This window comes from Doryrhamphus excisus, chromosome 4 (genome assembly GCF_030265055.1).
Source record: "Doryrhamphus excisus isolate RoL2022-K1 chromosome 4, RoL_Dexc_1.0, whole genome shotgun sequence".
Classification (NCBI taxonomy): domain Eukaryota; kingdom Metazoa; phylum Chordata; class Actinopteri; order Syngnathiformes; family Syngnathidae; genus Doryrhamphus; species Doryrhamphus excisus.
The window spans coordinates 9,233,499-9,251,826 of NC_080469.1; the positions used below are offsets into that span (position 1 = coordinate 9,233,499).

General features: G+C 40.2%; 1 protein-coding gene across 3 annotated transcripts in view; it reads right to left on the reverse strand.

The window, feature by feature from the left end:
- Positions 1-1,407: 1,407 nt before the first annotated feature.
- The window catches only part of osbp2b (oxysterol binding protein 2b), a 39,579-nt gene continuing 22,658 nt past the window's right edge, over positions 1,408-18,328 (reverse strand). For 2 of the 3 annotated variants that reach the window (XM_058070531.1, XM_058070533.1), the window contains 13 exons: positions 14,594-14,844; positions 10,395-10,593; positions 9,985-10,105; positions 9,773-9,839; positions 9,068-9,220; positions 8,021-8,266; positions 7,761-7,881; positions 7,184-7,287; positions 6,861-6,956; positions 6,319-6,503; positions 6,008-6,228; positions 4,980-4,997; positions 1,408-4,473 (listed from right to left, as the gene is read on the reverse strand). In XM_058070531.1, the coding sequence (XP_057926514.1) occupies positions 4,331-4,473; positions 4,980-4,997; positions 6,008-6,228; positions 6,319-6,503; positions 6,861-6,956; positions 7,184-7,287; positions 7,761-7,881; positions 8,021-8,266; positions 9,068-9,220; positions 9,773-9,839; positions 9,985-10,105; positions 10,395-10,593; positions 14,594-14,844 (1,925 nt within the window). In that variant the 3' untranslated portion in view covers positions 1,408-4,330. The remainder of the gene's footprint in view (positions 4,474-4,979; positions 4,998-6,007; positions 6,229-6,318; positions 6,504-6,860; positions 6,957-7,183; positions 7,288-7,760; positions 7,882-8,020; positions 8,267-9,067; positions 9,221-9,772; positions 9,840-9,984; positions 10,106-10,394; positions 10,594-14,593; positions 14,845-18,328) is intronic. The other variant, XM_058070532.1, reaches the window with a different exon arrangement.

Below are 18,328 nucleotides of genomic sequence, written 5' to 3' on the forward strand. Positions count from 1 at the left end.
AAGGGGCACTTAGTTGTGTTGTCCTTTGAACATTCATAAGTGTCTGATGATCTGGAACATTTAAATGTGACAAACATGCAAAAAACAAAAACGGAAATCACACTTTTTCACACCACTGAATATAAAACTGGCATTATGTAAACATACTGGCATATTATTTTATATTTAGGGCTAAAGTACTTTAAAGTGGTAAGACAATAAATATTTACAGCAGTTTATGAAAAAAGCTTCAAAAACCTGGGATCTCACCAAGAATCTGGCAACAGTATTTTACATTTACTGGACTGTGTCAAATAACAAAACTTATTTTTAGATTTTCATTTAGACTGACAGTATACCTTCTTCATATTTCATTGCGTAATTCCTTTTCATATCAGATGTCATTCAGTGGAAGTACTGTTAAAAAAAAATAAAGGAGATATTTATCAGTGTCAACAAGTTTATTTTCATTTCCATTGTTGTGTCATCTTATAAATCGAAAAGAGGGAACGTACACAATTTATGAAAAAAGAAGAACCTCTAAGCTGTGATTTAGAAGTGTATTTGGGTAGTCAAGTCATGTCAATAACCTTTGACTTTTTGAAGCAGGCTACTGTTTAGATTTGTTGACTTTCATCTGGCCACAGATTAGAAAAACCACTATGCATCACAGTCCCAGCAGGATCCAGTTTGGACAAGGCAATAAAACCCATCTCCCACACAGTTTACTCAGCAGTGTTGAATGGGGAAAAAAGTGTGCACACAATTAAATCACATTATTCGTCCAAACAGTATAAATAAGCAAACAATAGAATAATGGCACCCAAGAGAAGGTAGAAAAAAAACACATCAAAAATTAAAGCTGCAATCACACCAGAAGTCGGATGAGATGTGTGAGAAATGCTGAGGGAGAATCATTTGAATTCTCTGAAAATGGGAAACAAGATGAAAATGTTTAATTTACAGTACACTCTCCATATATACAGTTACCTGCACTTTGGTTATTTTTCCCTTGCTGCACGAGGCTGAAAACTGAGTGGCATCACCACGTCTGTGTATTATTGCTACGGCTGTCTGATTCTTCACAGGAGTCACCATCACCTTTTGGGGGGAAATATATTGACTACATAGATATGATCAGTTCCGTGAAAACACAGCATGATGGAATAACATTTCAAAAGAATGTTATCAGTGAATACTGTATTCATTATAGTGAACCTCACGTTGAGTGGATATTTTTGACTGTTTATCATGATGATCAAAACATGTACATAAACCATGATGCTCCGTACTGAAGTATGAACATGAATAGAACAAACAAAAAGCCCAAGAAACAGAGATAAAGTAATGATTAAAGGTACGTTGTTATTGGCAAACAAAGTCTTATTGGACATTTAAAGCTATACAGTCAGTAGTGATAGACTTCAGTTAGTTGCCTCAGTTTAATGCAAGCTTTCAAAAGCATTGTTTTATGGGTTATGGTAAAATGATCTTTCAACAACTGTACAGACATGTGAATGCTGAGCTGGATGATGGTTCTTTCCATTGATGTATTTGTTGAGCAAATTGTTACAACATAGTTGATGTTACCTGGTCAAATTCCCCTTTATTAGATGCATATAGGTCGCACCGTGGCCACACAGTATTCTCTGCTTGGGCATCTCTGTGTAGAGTTTGTTTTGTTTTTCTACGAGTACTCCGGTTTCCTCCCACATTCCAAAAACATGCTAGGTTAATTGGTGACTCCAAATTGTCCATATAGGTATGAATGTGAGCGTGAATGGTTGTTTGTGTATATGTGCCCTGTGATTGACTGGTGACCAGTCCAAAGACAGCTGGGATAGGCTCAAGCATACCCCCTGCGACCCGAATGAGAATAAGTGGCATCGAAAATGGATGGGATGGACATATACTGTACTTAGCACAGTAGTATTATGGATGATACAAAGCATTTTTCATTTTTTACATACACATACACAGATGTGCTTGTATCAAAGGTGGTAGAAAACATTCTTTTCTATGTTAAAACAATTTGGAACTATAAAACATGAAGTGTGTAGCCAAATTAGGGTGCCTTGCAAGTTCATTTATGACTATGATGTGTTAATTGTCATATTTTACAGTATAATTATCTTACCACACAAATAGACCAGATGGGATGTACAGTATCTGTAGCCTTAAAATCTACATTCCTACCAGTGATGAGAAAAAAAAAACTCTTTTCAAAGATGGTCACTGTACAACACATATAGTGTACAGGCCAGCCAATTAAAGGCAAAAGACTGAGGGTAACTTCAAAGTCGATCATTGTACAAACACTGCAGACAACACGTGGGCACTGTGCTGAGCCTGGAGAGAAGGCCTCTGTGGCTACACCTGGCAGGAACCAGCCCTGTCCTTTTCTACCAGCTTTAACTCCAGTCCCACACAGCGCCACTGAAAACACCTGAACTATTAACTAGATACTGAGAGAGGAGAAGGAGCAAGTGGCTCTACTATGTGTAGTACTTTATATTGACAGCTTGGATACATCATGTGATGCACAAGGACAAGAGAACTGGCACAGTCTAAAGTTTCTCAGCAACAAGAACACAAAGATACCTACAGTACAAACCTACCACCACGCACATATTAGTGCTAATGTAGGCCTCTCTCAGTGACTCAATGTACAATTTGGGACTGCAGATACCTGAAATGCACTGAAGCACAAGTAATTGATAAGAAAATTATGTAGATTGACAAGTTCTCACAAGTATTTCATACTTATATTACATTCAAATGTGACTTCATTTCCAGAAGCAGATATTTTACCAGTTTGGTTAGGATTTGGCATTTGGAAGGAGGGTTAGGGTGTCTTATTTTCATAAAATCAAGAAAAAGTAAGTAGCAATTACTTTTTGTATTACACCCAACTAAATGCTTGTGACCAGGCTCATAGGCGTGTTATGAAGTCTCTAATAACAACAATGCATGCCTGTACAGGAAATGTAATCAATTGATGTCCTGCACTATAGTTTGCAAGCTAAATTTCAACACTGCAGTATGCACAGTTAAATAAGATACATCTATCACTTATAATGTATCCCCCATTTTAGCACAAGTAAACTAATGTGTTTATTTTCACAGGAATTACATGAATTAGAGGCCAGATGTATTTTTAGTAGGCTTGCACGATATCAGTCCGATACGAGGACTCATGACATCACAACCTGAAATTAGTTAACATTCAAAATAGCTCCAATGAGGGGACATTACACATACTGTGCTGTAGCTGGATTAGCGTGAGCAAAACCACTTGAAATGCAAGCATTGCTGCCATTCACGGAGCTTGGTGCTGCCGCTGCAGTGTTTGAAAAGTGCAAAAAGGTTTGAAGAGATGACCTGAGGGCTAAAGCGATCTGTGATTTCATCACGGAATTGATGACGCTGGACAACCAGCCCTTTAGCATCATTAAAGAATACGGCTTTTGGCGGCTGTGTTAGGACAAATCTACAGGGACAGTTTGTCAAGTCCAACTTTGTTTGAGTTGTGCACAGTCAAATCATTTTTTTTAAATAACTCTAAAAATCAGTTATCAGTATCGGTCTTGAAAAATATATATTTTGTGCATCCCTAATTTTTTGTCATTGACTATAAAGAGTATGCAAAAGTTTGCTTGCAACTTCTTACAACTGCCTTGCTGATGAATGGTGGTATGGTGAAGTGAAAATGGAGAGCCATCAATGAAACAGCCGTGCTGTTATGAAACATAGCTTCATTATATGAGATGGCTTCATTATACAGGGTTTTAGAAATATACGTCCATTTCTAAATCTGAATATTAAACCCTTTCTGTCCTGTTGACAGCATTGTTGACATAAAAACTACAATCAACCATATTTTTAATGCAAGTAAATATGCATTAAATACAAGTTAAATCATTTAAGGTTTCTAAAAGAGGCCCACAACAACCTGAGGACTCACGTGAAGATGAATGTGTATTCAGCATGGTTTTCTATTTATGCAGCCTGCTTCGGTATGGTTGAAAAGTTAAAACTTGAACTTGAATTGCGCAACATCGGAAAGTGCATTGACAAAGGACCACATTCCGTGCCTCTATAGTGTGGTGTTGCACCTCCAAGGGTATCACACATCAACACAAAGTGCCTGGGACCGTCCCATCATATTTTACATGTGTAAAGCAGTGAGGGTGTACTTTTGGAGGTACACAGTATGACTAGAATGTGTGTGTCGCATTCAACATCTCATGATTAGAAAGCTCAACAGAGAGTGCTACACCTCACTGTTGAAGGAGCACATGTGGAGCAGCTCCTCGTATCCTGAGGTCTTGGTGCAGGGAAGCGTCCGGTGTTAATATATATCAGGACAAATGGTCCAGTCCTGTCTCTCCTTGGCCTCCCAGTAACCCCCTTTATACACAAAGCTTGTCTCTCCAGTGATGGAGTCCCTCCTCTGGTGAAACCACAGTGGATGGTATCCTTCATATTCTCGACCTGCCAAAAACAGCACAGTGTGTTGTTCAGCTGTTGTCATTTTGTCCCACTCCTTGTGAAGAAGTCACAATTGCAGGCAATGTCCTCCATACAGACACGTATGAGGGTGTATGAGAAGCAATCAGCCGCTGTGTGCTGCATTTGGGAACACTCCAAATGTGAACCAGCTTCCTGTTGCAGTGGACAGTTTGAATGGGCTTACAGATGTTTGACATTACTGCTAATGCTGTAGCTGCAATTTATTATAACACTCTTTAAGGCAAATAAACAAAGACATGTTGTTATGTAACTTGTAACTTGCTCACACACAGCTGAATAGACAATACTGTGTAGAACTGTTTCAGCATGAAAATGTCACATGTATGTGGGGGGAAATAAATCCTGATTTGCCATAAGTAAAATGAGACAGGAAATCATGCAGTCCCAACAACAGAACGGAACACAAAGAAAACGCACAAAAGGTGTGTGTGTGTGTCAACACAGAGCGTAGAGTAACCCTCACTCACCAGAGTCATTATCACATTCTGACCATCATTAGAGGGAGGGGGGAAAAAGACAAGTCATGGGTACATCAATACAATCTAGCCAACATATACACACACAAACACAGATAGTTGTTTTGCTTGTGGGGTTGTGGATTTGCATGCAAAATATTAAGAGGTGATATTACTGCCTTTATCAATTTCTGCCAAACTTTGCAAAGACTATACATCGACCAGTTCCATTTTGGTCAGAATCTGGATGAAGGCGATATAGCAGTACGAGAATTGATGATTAGAGTTTGAGTCCTTATGGCATCAAAGTTGGCATCAACAGCACCCCTTCTGTTTATAATCCTACACGAATGTGGAATTACATGGAAAACCAAACATAAACACATTTTAAAAGTAAGTTGAATTTACTAAAATACAAATATAAGGCATTAAAATTACACACATTTTGATGCATGGTATACTACACTGGCCACAAGGTGTCACTAATGTTACAGTATATTGCAGGTTTGAATTATCTCCCACCAAGCACAATAATCCCAAGGAAAACCCCCTAATAAAACCATGGGCCACACAGCGATTTGAAAACTAACTCTGAATCCCCTTCTTGTCTGCCTGTCACTCAGATCCCCTAGGGAACACATTTATAGCAACAGATTCAAGCAGGAGCCTTATTTATGTCTTATTTTATATACTATATTGGATTATACAAGTGTGAAGGTGACTATAGGGGTGGTATTTCATGCCAAGAGGGCTCTCATAGTAAATAAAAACTTCTTTATGAGGTCATAATCAGGTCTTCTGCAATGAACTGCAATAAACTAGGGTTTACTGTCCACGCATCAAAGAGGTAACCAGCAAATATTATGCATAATTTGACAGTTAACCTGTCCTTACTATGTTATTTAAAGCACTGTTTTAGGGTATATCATACTTGCTTGCCACGTTTACTATAAACCTGACCATTATAGCTGTATAACCTCACACTTTTCCAGTGTCCAACCTCTCCATACATATACTATAGATGTCTTATGGTTTCATACCTTCATCCAAAGCGTCTGAGGCCTCTGCTTCCCTCTTTCTCCTCACCGCCCTTTGTTTCTCTTCTAATCTTTGCTTTTCAGAATTTGCTTCATCCCATCGTCCCTCTTCCATCAGCCTCTGGTCTGGTCTCAAACGGCTGTCGGTCAGACCCACTCCATCGTCCGGCTCGTTCAGGGTCAGTGCCAGCGCTGAGAAGTAGTACATGTTCTCAGCATTCTCTCTGGGATAGAAAGAATAATAGCAGCATCAACATACACGCCACAATGGGGCGTACCTGCCACTTAATGAAACTCATGAGACACGTTCTTACGGGAGAGGATATTTCTTCCATAGAAGCTTGGGGGACAAGGTCTGATAGATGGTCTTCTGCTTGCCCTCTGATCCACTACCGCCTCGGCTGCTTTGAATGATCTTGGCACTCTCAATTTTCTCATCCCACGTACCAGACAGAATGTAATGAGCCTGGCCACCACTATCAGTCACCACGCCTGTCACCTGGAAAAAGGTAAGACCGCCTCACAAGTTATTGCATCATTATAATAGAAAATTAACAACTCTGCAAAAACCTATGGATGCAGATAAATCACTGGGTTAAAGTCAATTAAACTCACCACTGTTTCTAAGTCACCAATGTAATGATTTCAGAGTAAGAGCAGTGTCATATATCCACTGAACCACTGAACCTAATGTTGCCGTGTTTTGGTAGTGAGTGTGGCTTTGACGATTTCAACTATGACTTCAAATAAAGCCAGCAATATACTCCAGCAGATGGCAGTGTGGCACAAATCCACGACTTGGGCTGCTTCACAATGCTAAATACCATATCAGCAAGGAGCAATAAGAAGGATTTACCTTCCGAGGAACATCCCTGGAGAAATAACTGTAGGGAGAGAATTTCAGTTGGCAGGTCTCTTTGGTCTTGTGATTCACAATCTCAATGTCCCCTGACTGCACACACATAAACACACACATACGCTTTTATTTGAGTACATGACTTGAGATGGAAACTGCAAATAAAGCTCCATAGGTATATAAGTTGAATGTTTCATGTTCACAACACATCACTTCCAAATCACCTAATGCACTTGCAAGCCACTCTGAAGGTATTAAGACTGAGTGAACCATGCAAAGGAGGACTACCGGCAGCTATTGATGAGTAGTGCTTGTAAACAGACCTGGTCAATCCAAAGCTTGCCCACAATGATGTTGTGAACTGTGGATGTGACTTTTCTCCATACGTAGTGGTTGCCACTAGAGTGGAATTGCAGATGAATGGAACCTGGGGATGTAAAATGACAAAATAAATCTATGAGATATATCTTATTGTGACAATGCTCTTATTATAGCGGATCTGCAACATTGATGATTTGGTTATGTTTACTAACAGAGGAAAACGTCTGACAACTAACAACTAACATGTACTCATCCTGGTTGATTGATAACATAACTCATCGTTATCACTATGCTGATACAGGACACCTCCAGGGAGGTGGTGAGAGGAGGTGCGCAAATACCACTGGTGTCCCTGCTGATGTCCCCATGTGATTGAACCCCTTTAATTTAATAATTTTATGTTTCTGTCAAAAGGATCATAAACGGAATAAAGCTGATTTATTATCGCTAACCCTCCTCTGGCTTTCAAGTGTGTAGGAGGGGTGGACCCTCGAGGAAAATTAGTTCATGCAGAATTTAGCGTTTAATGCTGTAAGAATGAGTCCTTGGTTAAATCAGTGAAGGATTGAAATGTTTTACCCAGCGGCATTATGGAGAGGTATTTGCCACGAAACTTGCTGGCAATCGTAATTTCCTGCCACAAGGTCCAGCCTCGCTGGGAAATCACATGATGTGCTGCTGCAGGGGGATGATGACTCACCTTATGAGAGAAATTGATCGAAACGTTAATGCTATATGAACAACTGGTAAATGCTCATGTAAACTAAGGCTCCATTCTGGGCTGAACAGGTTGTGTAAAGAGGGTCTAAATATACTTGTATGAGTAGCAGTGTTCTTACCTGCTCACACAGTGAGCGATAGCCAAACTCCTCGAGGCGATCAAGCTCGTAGGTCTCGCCCAGGAGGGGGTTGAAGGGTTTGGCTGTCCGGTGGATAGTAGTGGAGTAGGAAGAGACGGAAAAGGCAGCAACCAGACACATCTGCTCCAGCGAGGAGTCACAGCGTGCTGCCTTATCCAGAAGTTCATGATACTCCAAGTCTTCTGTGAGACGCTGCAGCATCGACAGAGGTTCATTGAAGTTCACCTGCAGGGGTAAAGATGGAGGGCACGAGGGTGAATGCACAATACAGTGGAACCTTGGTTAGTGTGTTTTTCGATTAATGTCTAAAATTTACATCACAATTTTGGCTCTGTTTAAGTCTCCAGTTAGCGTACAAAATGGCGTGTGTCTTGTTCTATTGTTAATACACAGCATGAGTCCAACTATTTGCAATCCTATTAGCTATCGAACAGGAAGTCAACTATGTTATGTTGCTATGGTGTTACGTTACCGCAAAAATTAACATTTAAGGTTACTTTTAACCTCAATGAAGACCTATTCCAAAAGGCACAATGAGGCAGTGAGCTCAACCACCACCACCTTCCTGTTTAGTTATTTCCTGATTTGAATAGTGTTTCTAACCTTCTCTGTCAAAATTATGGCATGTGCAATTTTATTTGGCTCTATTTTGGGTTATTGAAGTGAAAAACTGTGGAATTTAAGAAACAATTCACGTCAAAACAGGAAGACGGTGGTGGTTGATCTCACTGCCACATTGTGTCATTGGGAACAGTAACACAATGACGTCTTCAATGAGGGTAAAAGTATCATGTATCAAGTGTTCATGTATCCCTTTTATTCATCATTGATATATATGTATTTATATACATTTTGGCTTTCTGGAACAGATTCATTGGATTTACATTATTTCTTATGGGACAAATTGATTCGGTTAACATCCGTTTCATATAGCCTCGGACTTTCTGGAATGAACTCATGACTCTAAACAAGAATCCACTGTACTTGTTACTACAACAGAATACAAAACAAGCATTGTTCACTTACAGGCATGGGGATTTTAGAAAGCTCCTTGCCAATACAGTTCTTCATGATACTCCACAAATTGAGGGAGTAATTAGGCTTGTCAGGGACACGGGTCCGCCGCTGTCTGCGCGGTGGCAGCTCCTTCCCTGACACATCATTACAGTTTGGAGATATCTGAGGAGGGAAATAAAACAAAATCACTGCTGTGCATCCAAGTTTGACAATACAAACTTTGACAGCCTGAAAAAATCATCAAGTTAATGAATGAGAAAATGGATCAGATGTGAAAAAGAACAAAAGTGAAAGAACAAGAAGGAGATGTTGCTACTGCTAATTAAGGAATTAAATTACATCAATATGTTTAGTAAGTTTTTCATTCCAGGCAGCATATGTATATTGATCTATTGATATATTGATCTGACAGCGCCTCCACAAGTCCGGTGTGTGGATGCTGTGGAAGCCTACAGCTAGTCTCTAGCCTGACGAAAACACAGCATGGACACACTCGATTGCTAATACTCTCCCCCTTCCCTGGAAATAGGTCCAAAGTGCGGCAACCACAAAGTGTGAATTGAATCGAATCGCTATTAAAACGAATCGTTACACCCCTAATACATATATTCATAAACGTGATCATATACTAGCATCATTAAGTTTACATCATCATGTCAGCATTTACAAGAAATGTTAAAGCTAATTTAATTTTTGGGCAAGATGGTCGCTTACATGGTCATCCTGGTTCCAGTCGTACGAATTACCTCCACTTGCGCCGCTCAGACTGCTTTGAGATCGTCTGCAATCGAATGATAATACAATCAACAGTCAGCACAAGACACTGAAGTACACTAAAGTGGGTTTGATAACAGGAAGCTGCAAGCCAAAAACCGAAATAACCTAGGTATCCTATATGTGTTAGATCTGTTCAGAGTGACAGTGACCTGTGCTGTGTGTTATCGGTGGCAGTCACGGTGATAAATGCAGGGGAATCCTCCATGGCATCAAAGTACTCAGTATCCTCATCTTCATCACTCGCATCCTCTTTGAGTGGCCTCTCACTCCCTTGAGTAAGGAGAATGTGAAGCGCATATAAATAGCCAGGAAAGAACATGCAAACTCCACACAGAAATACCCGAGCAGGGGACTCAAACCCAGGTCTCCTAGCACAACTCAAACATAACAATGACAATATACTTTCCATTCAATGAAGAAATGGTTGACGATTACATCAGCTGATGGAGTACACAATAGAAAATATGCTCTCTGACAAGATGATGAATGTCTATAATGGTGAAACTGGTGTTACATTGTGTTTAGTAAACAGCGAAGGAAGCAGGTCATCCAGCCTTACCCTTTTTGTTGGTAGGGGCACTGGCTGTGCTGGATGCAAGCGTAGGTGCCTCTCGCCACGCTCGCTCCAGACTGTTGTGCTGCTTGGCTAGCTGCTCAATGGTCTCCTCCAGGTGGGTGCGCTGGTCTCGCTCATACTGCAACGCCCGCTGCCACCTTCTACTGTGAGTTTCAGCTAGCTCCAGGAAGTCTCTACAAGCCTGGGGAATCACAGGCCCACAAATGCTGTTATTTGCAATAACTTGCAGTCATTTTCTGCTAAAAGACTGATAATTTTACTGCTTCATTTTGATGTTCCTTGGAGCAGAGTGTAAACAAAAAGAGCAGAGTGAATATGACCCACACTTTCAATATGATTGCATGGCAAAGGACATTTGAGTCAAGAGGGAACATCATCATTCCTGTTGTACTCTTCTCAGAGGTTACTTCAGATCACACAGAAAACAACTTGTCAGCATTTGTTGGCACTGCATAGCGACACAGTAAGCACTACAGCAAGTAAATGAACCAGAACACCTTACAGCTGACTACATGCAAGAAGAAAATGTCATGTGACTGTCATTACACAATCACAGGAGGGGCTGCTGGAGGAATGCGCTTTTGTATTGCAGTTCAGCATTTCTTTAGTGTTGAGGGGCTTTTCACTGTATTTCAATCATGGCACAAAATCATTATAAACAGTAGACAATCCCCTACCGACCTAAACAGGAAGAAAGTTGGCTGAATCTCCTGTTACGGAGCATGAATGGAAGCTAGCAGAGGTTGGCTAGTGTGGTTGTGTGTGTGCGCAACTCGGGCTCCATGAATATATTTTCACCAAATTTTGTTTCACGGATTTAATAACTTTTAGCGGCTGATATCCTGTTAGAAAAGTTAGCCATTTTGTTACCAATTAAAAACATCTTTCTAAAATTGATTAATAAAACCTTAAAAAAGCATATTTTCTTTCTGGGAAAAACACAAAAGGTATAAGCTATCAATCAATCAAATATATTAAAAAAATATTCCAAAAGGCACTGGATATCTGGTACATGAAAGCAGCAAAATACCTGGATATAAAATCTTCAACATTTTCCAAAACATAAGAAATAATGAAAACAGTAAATATATTTGTAAAGTAAGAAAATATTTTGCCACTTTCTTGTGCTGTTAAAAGAGTCACCAAAACACGCAATTACAATTACCAGTTACTCACAAACTCTCCAAAGTATGCATAATTTAGAGCATAGCTGTAGTTACTAAAAACACAGAAATCTATAAATATATGACACTCAGGAATTGAACTCCATTTTATGTCTTACCTTCAGTGGCCAAACATGAAGCGTCTCAACAGCTGATGTTTCAATTTAAATGCCACTTCCTCACACATGTCTATGAAACTAACATCCACTTAAATACCTATGCCAGTTCCACATTTTTAGTGCTGAGTCCCCTATGCTAGCACAGACTGCATGTGACTTCCTGGTGGTGGTTTGGTAAAGGTTAAATCTCTAAAGGGTCCCTGACATGATTTGTCAACTTAGCTTAAATATATTACATATTGTTTGCAATTATGTTATACATTGTTTGATTTTTGAAAACGAACTGCAAAAATTACATTTATACTTCATAGCTCGCAGCTCAGCCTAATTTCCGGAAGTTACATCACCGTGGCAACACCTCTCAGCTAAAGGTAGCTCCAGGTAGATTGTTGACTTGGTTCAATATACGTCCTGTTGCTACTGGATGTTCGCAGTATCCAAATGAGTGCATTGTTTTCTTTTCCAAAAGAAGAAGTTTTTCGCAGTGATCATTTCACTGACAACTGCTTTGAAGGCATACCTTCACAAGAAGCGTTTTGCTTGAACGTACAATATAAACATAGAAATATATAAAGTATACATTTTGAAAAAGGATGCTATTTTGCTGGTACACAGGAAATAAACAAGACAATGTAGAACGACCACTCAGCCAAAGTTCAAGTACAAGAGAAGTAGTCATAATGTCATAATGTCATTGAAACACTGTTCCACAATAGCGACAAGGGTGCATTTTACATGTTATATAAATATCTTTTGACAGCGATATGTTTACCTTGAGGTAATTAAAGGATAAGCAATACAGTACTAGTCTGTGTTCGAAGGCAACCAATCTTCCTCTCTTCCTCTCCATGTCTGCAAGCTGTCTATTTAATCTTCCTCCTTGAAGACTATTGACACATTGCTAAAATCATCATGATAAACATGGTAAACATACATTGTTTACCTGAAATGAGTCTGGACTGCGAGCGCTAGTTCGTCATGGCTGCTGCCATGAATAATAAATGTCATTTTTGCAGATTTACCGTTCGGTTTCAAAGATCAAACAATGTAGAACATAACTGCAACAATATACAGTATAACATATTTAAGCAAAGTTGATGACTCATGTCAGGGACCGTTTAAGAACTGACATACATCAGCAGACTGAGTGAACAGGCAACCGCCTCCATCAGTCAGTAAGTGCACACGTGTACATACACACCCATGCACGTGTCGCATGCTGTATGTTGGAAGTTGGCTCACACCTAACTGGACAACAGTGTAAGCTTTTATTACAGCCGAGGTTGGACCACAGGGGTCATTTCATTCCAGTTATACATCCATTGGAAGAATCAGTGAAATCTGCACAACGGCTACACCAATCCCTGTATATTCCAATGTAAGCTGTTCTGTGCTTGAAGAGAGCCATTTACTGTACGTGACCACAGGGAGTTTGTGCAAGTACTGACTGACCTCGCAGCACAGCACATTCCTGGCAAACCTAATGGCATTTTAATGACTTTGATGATCCAGGAGGGTTTCTCCTATGACTTACACAGTAAGCTGACATTTCCCTTGCGAGTCAGTAAAAAAAAGGATGATGCTATGAAAAACAGAGCTTCTCTTTTCAAGCAACAACATTGAACGTAAAGTCTCATCTTAAAATAATTCCTGACACTGTAGTTATTATTATTATGATCTGTTTTTAAATAAACTTGCAGTCTGAACCAAAGCTCTGCCTGTGAACATGATATAGGCCCTAAATATAGCCAGACAATAACTGGACACTGATAACAAAATAAACAAAGCTATAACAACATAAGACAATCTACAAACCTTGTCTTGCAGTTGCCCGTTTCAAGTGAAGTCTGGTATTATCACCCAGAAGGCTGTTACATTCAGCAGTCAGGGGGACCGCAGGTTTGAAACAGAGAAGAGGGCTATTCCCCACCCTGGTACACACCCATGGTCATATTTAGTGTCACGACTTCAACACCTCACCTTCAAAAGCTCAACCACAACCCCCCACTGCAAACAGCAAATAGCAAACAGGGTGCAACTCAGATTCAACGGTATGTTTCTGCTATTGTATGACGCAAATGGACAAATGAAGCTAAAATATAACAAGTAGATAGTAGTATTAGAGACATAAATGCTACACTCCTTTTTTTACTAATTAGAACAGGATCAGGGAAAGCTACATTATCTTGTCCAGCTTTAAAGGGGAACTGCACTTTTGCCCACTTTTTGGGAATTTTGCCCATCATTACCAATCCTTGCATGAAACAGATTTCTTTCCCTATATTAATGAGTTAATATGAGCTAGCTAAGAACGGACGTCATGGGAAACACCTATTTTGACGCTAAAGCCATCACAAAAAAAACTAAAAAAACACCAACCGTGTTCCATTTACATAACAGACTTCTACATTAAGCAAATGATATTGTTATTGTGGCAGCTAACACGAAAAACTATTTTTGTCAGCGTCACTCACAGATGTAAGAGTGGATAGAGCGACTATGCTCTATTTCCCTATGAGAGTCAGCTCCCGGGCTATGATGTGGAATCAATGTGCCGAGTTTCGGTACTCTTGTAAATCATCAAAATACGGAAAGTAAGTACGGAAGTATCAGAAGTTATCATCAATGTACTTGCGTGATCACAGCACGTATATCAAACGATACAATGCTGTTAGAGGGTTTTTTTTAGAGGGATTTGTAGTCGAAATAGGTGTGCCCCAATGATGTGCCTTGTTAGCCTTGTTTGAACAGAAAAGGGAAATAAATATGTGTTCATGTTTCACATAAGTAATGGAGTTGGTGGGGAAAAATTCCTCAAAAAGTGCAGTTGCCCTTTAAATGCACATCTTAAACATAAAATATAGCAGTGAGTACAGTGTATTAACATGGGACTACTCACATTGATCATAGCATTGGAAGTGATGCGAAATAGGGTGGCTCGCTCGTTGACTGCCTTGATCTTCTCCCCTCCCTCCACAGGGACTTTTAGTCCCTCAAGTTCGCTGAGGGAACGTTGCAAGGCTGCCCCGTGCTTGGCGATCAGGTCGTTACATGTGCTGAGGTCATCAAGCTTGCTCACAAGAATCTTTAAAGTTCCCTGAATCTCACTGCGGTCCGACTTGGATGCCGGCTCCTCATCTTCCGATTCATCTGGAAGACAAGTGGGGTTATTTACTCAAATGGTCTGATATTTTGTGCTGGACTGCAAAATATTTGCACAACATCACTGGTTTCCCAAGTTACCATTTCATAACCAATAGTCAACCTCCATTGGCACCTTTCATATCTCATAAAAGTGTACATTATACAGTAGTACAACAGTTTGCGCCTGTGCACAGTATACAATTAGCTTCCTATGACATTGTACACCATGTCAGGGGCAATTGCTTGTCCATACCCACAAGCCTTTGCAGCACATGTTCCCAGTGATGTCACCAAAGAGAGTTTACTTGAGGTTAAACAGAGCGTACGAGAAGAGTGCTGCAGTATCAGCTTTGCATTACTCACTCACGTCTGCAACCTCATTGCAATCATGCACAATCACATACAGGCAAGGTGGAAATCAAATTTGTAATATGTAACTCCATCCATCCATCCATCCATTTTCTATCGTGCTTATCCTTATTAGGGTTGCAGAGGTATGCTGGAGCCTATGAGTATATGTACTACCTCTAACATAAGATGTTTTTAAAACAAACCTCATGTTTAACCCATAAGCACAAATGTTTCTATCATATGGCTGTCAATCAGTAAATTAAGTTAATAAAATAAGCTGATAAAACAAACCCATATAGCAAAGACAATAACAGCACAGTGCTTAAAAAGGGGAGTGGAAGTGACAGCGAGGTAATATGGAGCAGCTCTCTATAAGAGCAAGGTTAGAAAGTCAAGTGAAAGAATTAGTTGTTTCACCATCTTCTTCAAGCAGACAGGAACAATTGACTTTGTCCCACTGAAAAGGTCCATTGTGTGGTAGATAGGGACATACAGTCATTGATCAGAAAAAGACTACTGGCTGAGATCCATTTGTACAGTTAAGAAGTCACCACATTTTAGCTGACAATATGGGAATATTGTGCAATATTTAAGAACTGCCTTTGAAAGCATGTGAAGTTTAAATTTGGGTCAAGAGAAGTGAGAAGGGTACATGTATAGAAGGAGACTTGAGAGGCTGCAAAGGCATGAGAGAGAAAATTTGGGTGGGTCGGTGCGGGGGTGTTCTCACCATGTCTGCATTCTCGAGGTTCCATTTTCACTAAGAGGTAACCAAGGTTCAGCTAAGAAGAAGTACCATCCTCATAGACTGCTGAGCTGCAGTCTCTGAAGTCATATGTGTGAATAAGCATTGGAAGACATCAACAACCAACATGGGATTTTTGGGGCAGATGCAATTACCGATATTGGGGGCTGAAAAAAGCTAAATATCTAATTGGATATGGCTGTAGGAGAGGGCATACAAAGTGCTGTGTATGTACTGTATATACAGTGTGTGTGTGTGTGTGTGTGTGCATATGTACTGTAGCCAAATTTAGTTTTTTAAATAATTGTCTTTGAGCTAGGGTAGATTAGTATCAGGTCAAGCTGTGACCTGTACCAGTAAAGGGTCAGTTAACAGATGTCAGGGCACAATATCCTGTGTTGTGGTTCTTGTTGTCTTTGCAGAGGTCATTGGGGGAGAACCAAAAGGCCAGGAGGGTCTTAGGTATTTACGATCATTTACCCAGGAGGCAATAAAGATAACGGGGTGAAGGAGGAAGTATCTGGTCCAGGAACGGGATCCTGGTCCATTCCCCACACATCCCCCCAACTCCACCCCATCTGAGGAGATCTACAAAAAGCCCTGGGATGCAAGAATCGGGGCTGACTTTCCTTCTTATCGTCGGGAGGTTGCAGGCGGACTTTGGAAGAGAAACTCAGCCCAGGATCCTGTGTTTTTGTGAAATTATTCTGTCTGATCTTGTTATACAATACATCGTGTTAACTTGTACTAGTGTGTGAGTTTTATTCCTTCTCATAAGTGGAGATTAACGAATACGCTTGGGTAGATGAAATTTACTTAAACAAGTGGTCTTGGAGGCCTCAATTAGGTTGAGGAGAATTTCTTCTACAACAGTTTTGGTGACCCCGACGTGATCTCCAGAGAAGGAAAAAAACTTTTTTGGGTGGACGGAAAGTGTTTGGAATATCAGGGCCGGCCCATATAAAAGGTAAGAAGAGACCTGTTTATTCAAACTCTTCATATTGGCTGTTACTTCATGAAGATATTCCTGGACTTTTCTGAATCCATAGTTACCAATTATTAAGACGAGACAGAATAACTTGACAAATTGGGGTACTTTCCCAGGAGGATTTCAAAAATTCTTCTAAAAAAAACCAAAGGAGGTTTCGGACCTGTGGTATAAAATAAATCGGGTTAAAGGCCCTGAAGAACCTGATCAATTCTTCTAAACAAACCAAAGGAGGTTTCGGACCTGTGGTATAAAATAAATCCTAGATGGGTTGGAGGCCCAGAAGAATTTAGTAATTCTTCTAAAGTACCAAGGGAAGGTTTTGAACCTGTGGTGAAAGCCCACTGAAGCATGAGTGTAAGACGTCGTGTGTGTATGTGTATAGAAAATAACAAAAAAAATTGCAAAACTTGGAAGGTAAGTAGGGGAAAGATGACGGAGTTTATGTATAAGAATGAACTTATTAAGGTTAACATGGATAAAGTAAATGCACACACAAAGGTGTGGAGATCTCAGTTGGAAGAAGTGTGGCCTTACTATAAGGCCACCTTTAGCGGTTTGGAGTCAGATAAGGAGAAAAAGGAAGCCTGGGCAAGGAAGAAGATTAAACAACTACAAGAAAGTGGTATACTGCCCAGAGATTATGATATGAGAAACCTGTATCAATCAGTGATACAAGCGAGAGAAGGCCTGATGAACAAAATAGAGGATCTGGAAAAGCAACATGAATCAGTTGGGTTAGTTAAAAAAGGGGCCTTAAAAAAGAGAATGGCTAAATTAGAAGAGTTGCAAGTAATGTTATACACCATAGGGAGTGCTGCAAATATGTCGAGAACAGTCAATAAAAAGACATCACCTTCTGAGTGTGATCAGAACTCACCACCATACTCGACTGAAGACAGCACAGTACATGTGAAAGCTCCAATAGCGACCATCATACGCGGACAGGTAATGTATGAAAATGATGGGGAAACGACGGGAAGGGGTGAAAATAACAGAATGTCCAGTGTGTCTTTCCTCACAGGTCCGGGCAGCGTGAAAGAGGTGGACAGACCCCTCACTAAAAGTGATAGCGACTGCATTAACGAGTGGTCAGATAGGAGTTTAAGACATGCCAAGCAGACACAGGATTTCTACAAGGAAGCACGTGATATGTTAACTGACCTAAAGGAACAGGCCAAACATCCAGAACTGGCAGAGGCCAAGGAAAAGTGCCTCTACAGGGGGTCATTAACAATAAGGGAGGAACAATTAATGAAGGAAATTGAACGGTTGAAATTGCTAACACAGTATCAACATGAGGAGATAAGGAAGGTTAAAGATAAGTTGTGGGGCGGTCAGGAGAAGGTTGGAGAAGAGGAGGATGAAGAGGAAGGTGGTTCAGATGGGGAGTCAAAAGTGGATTG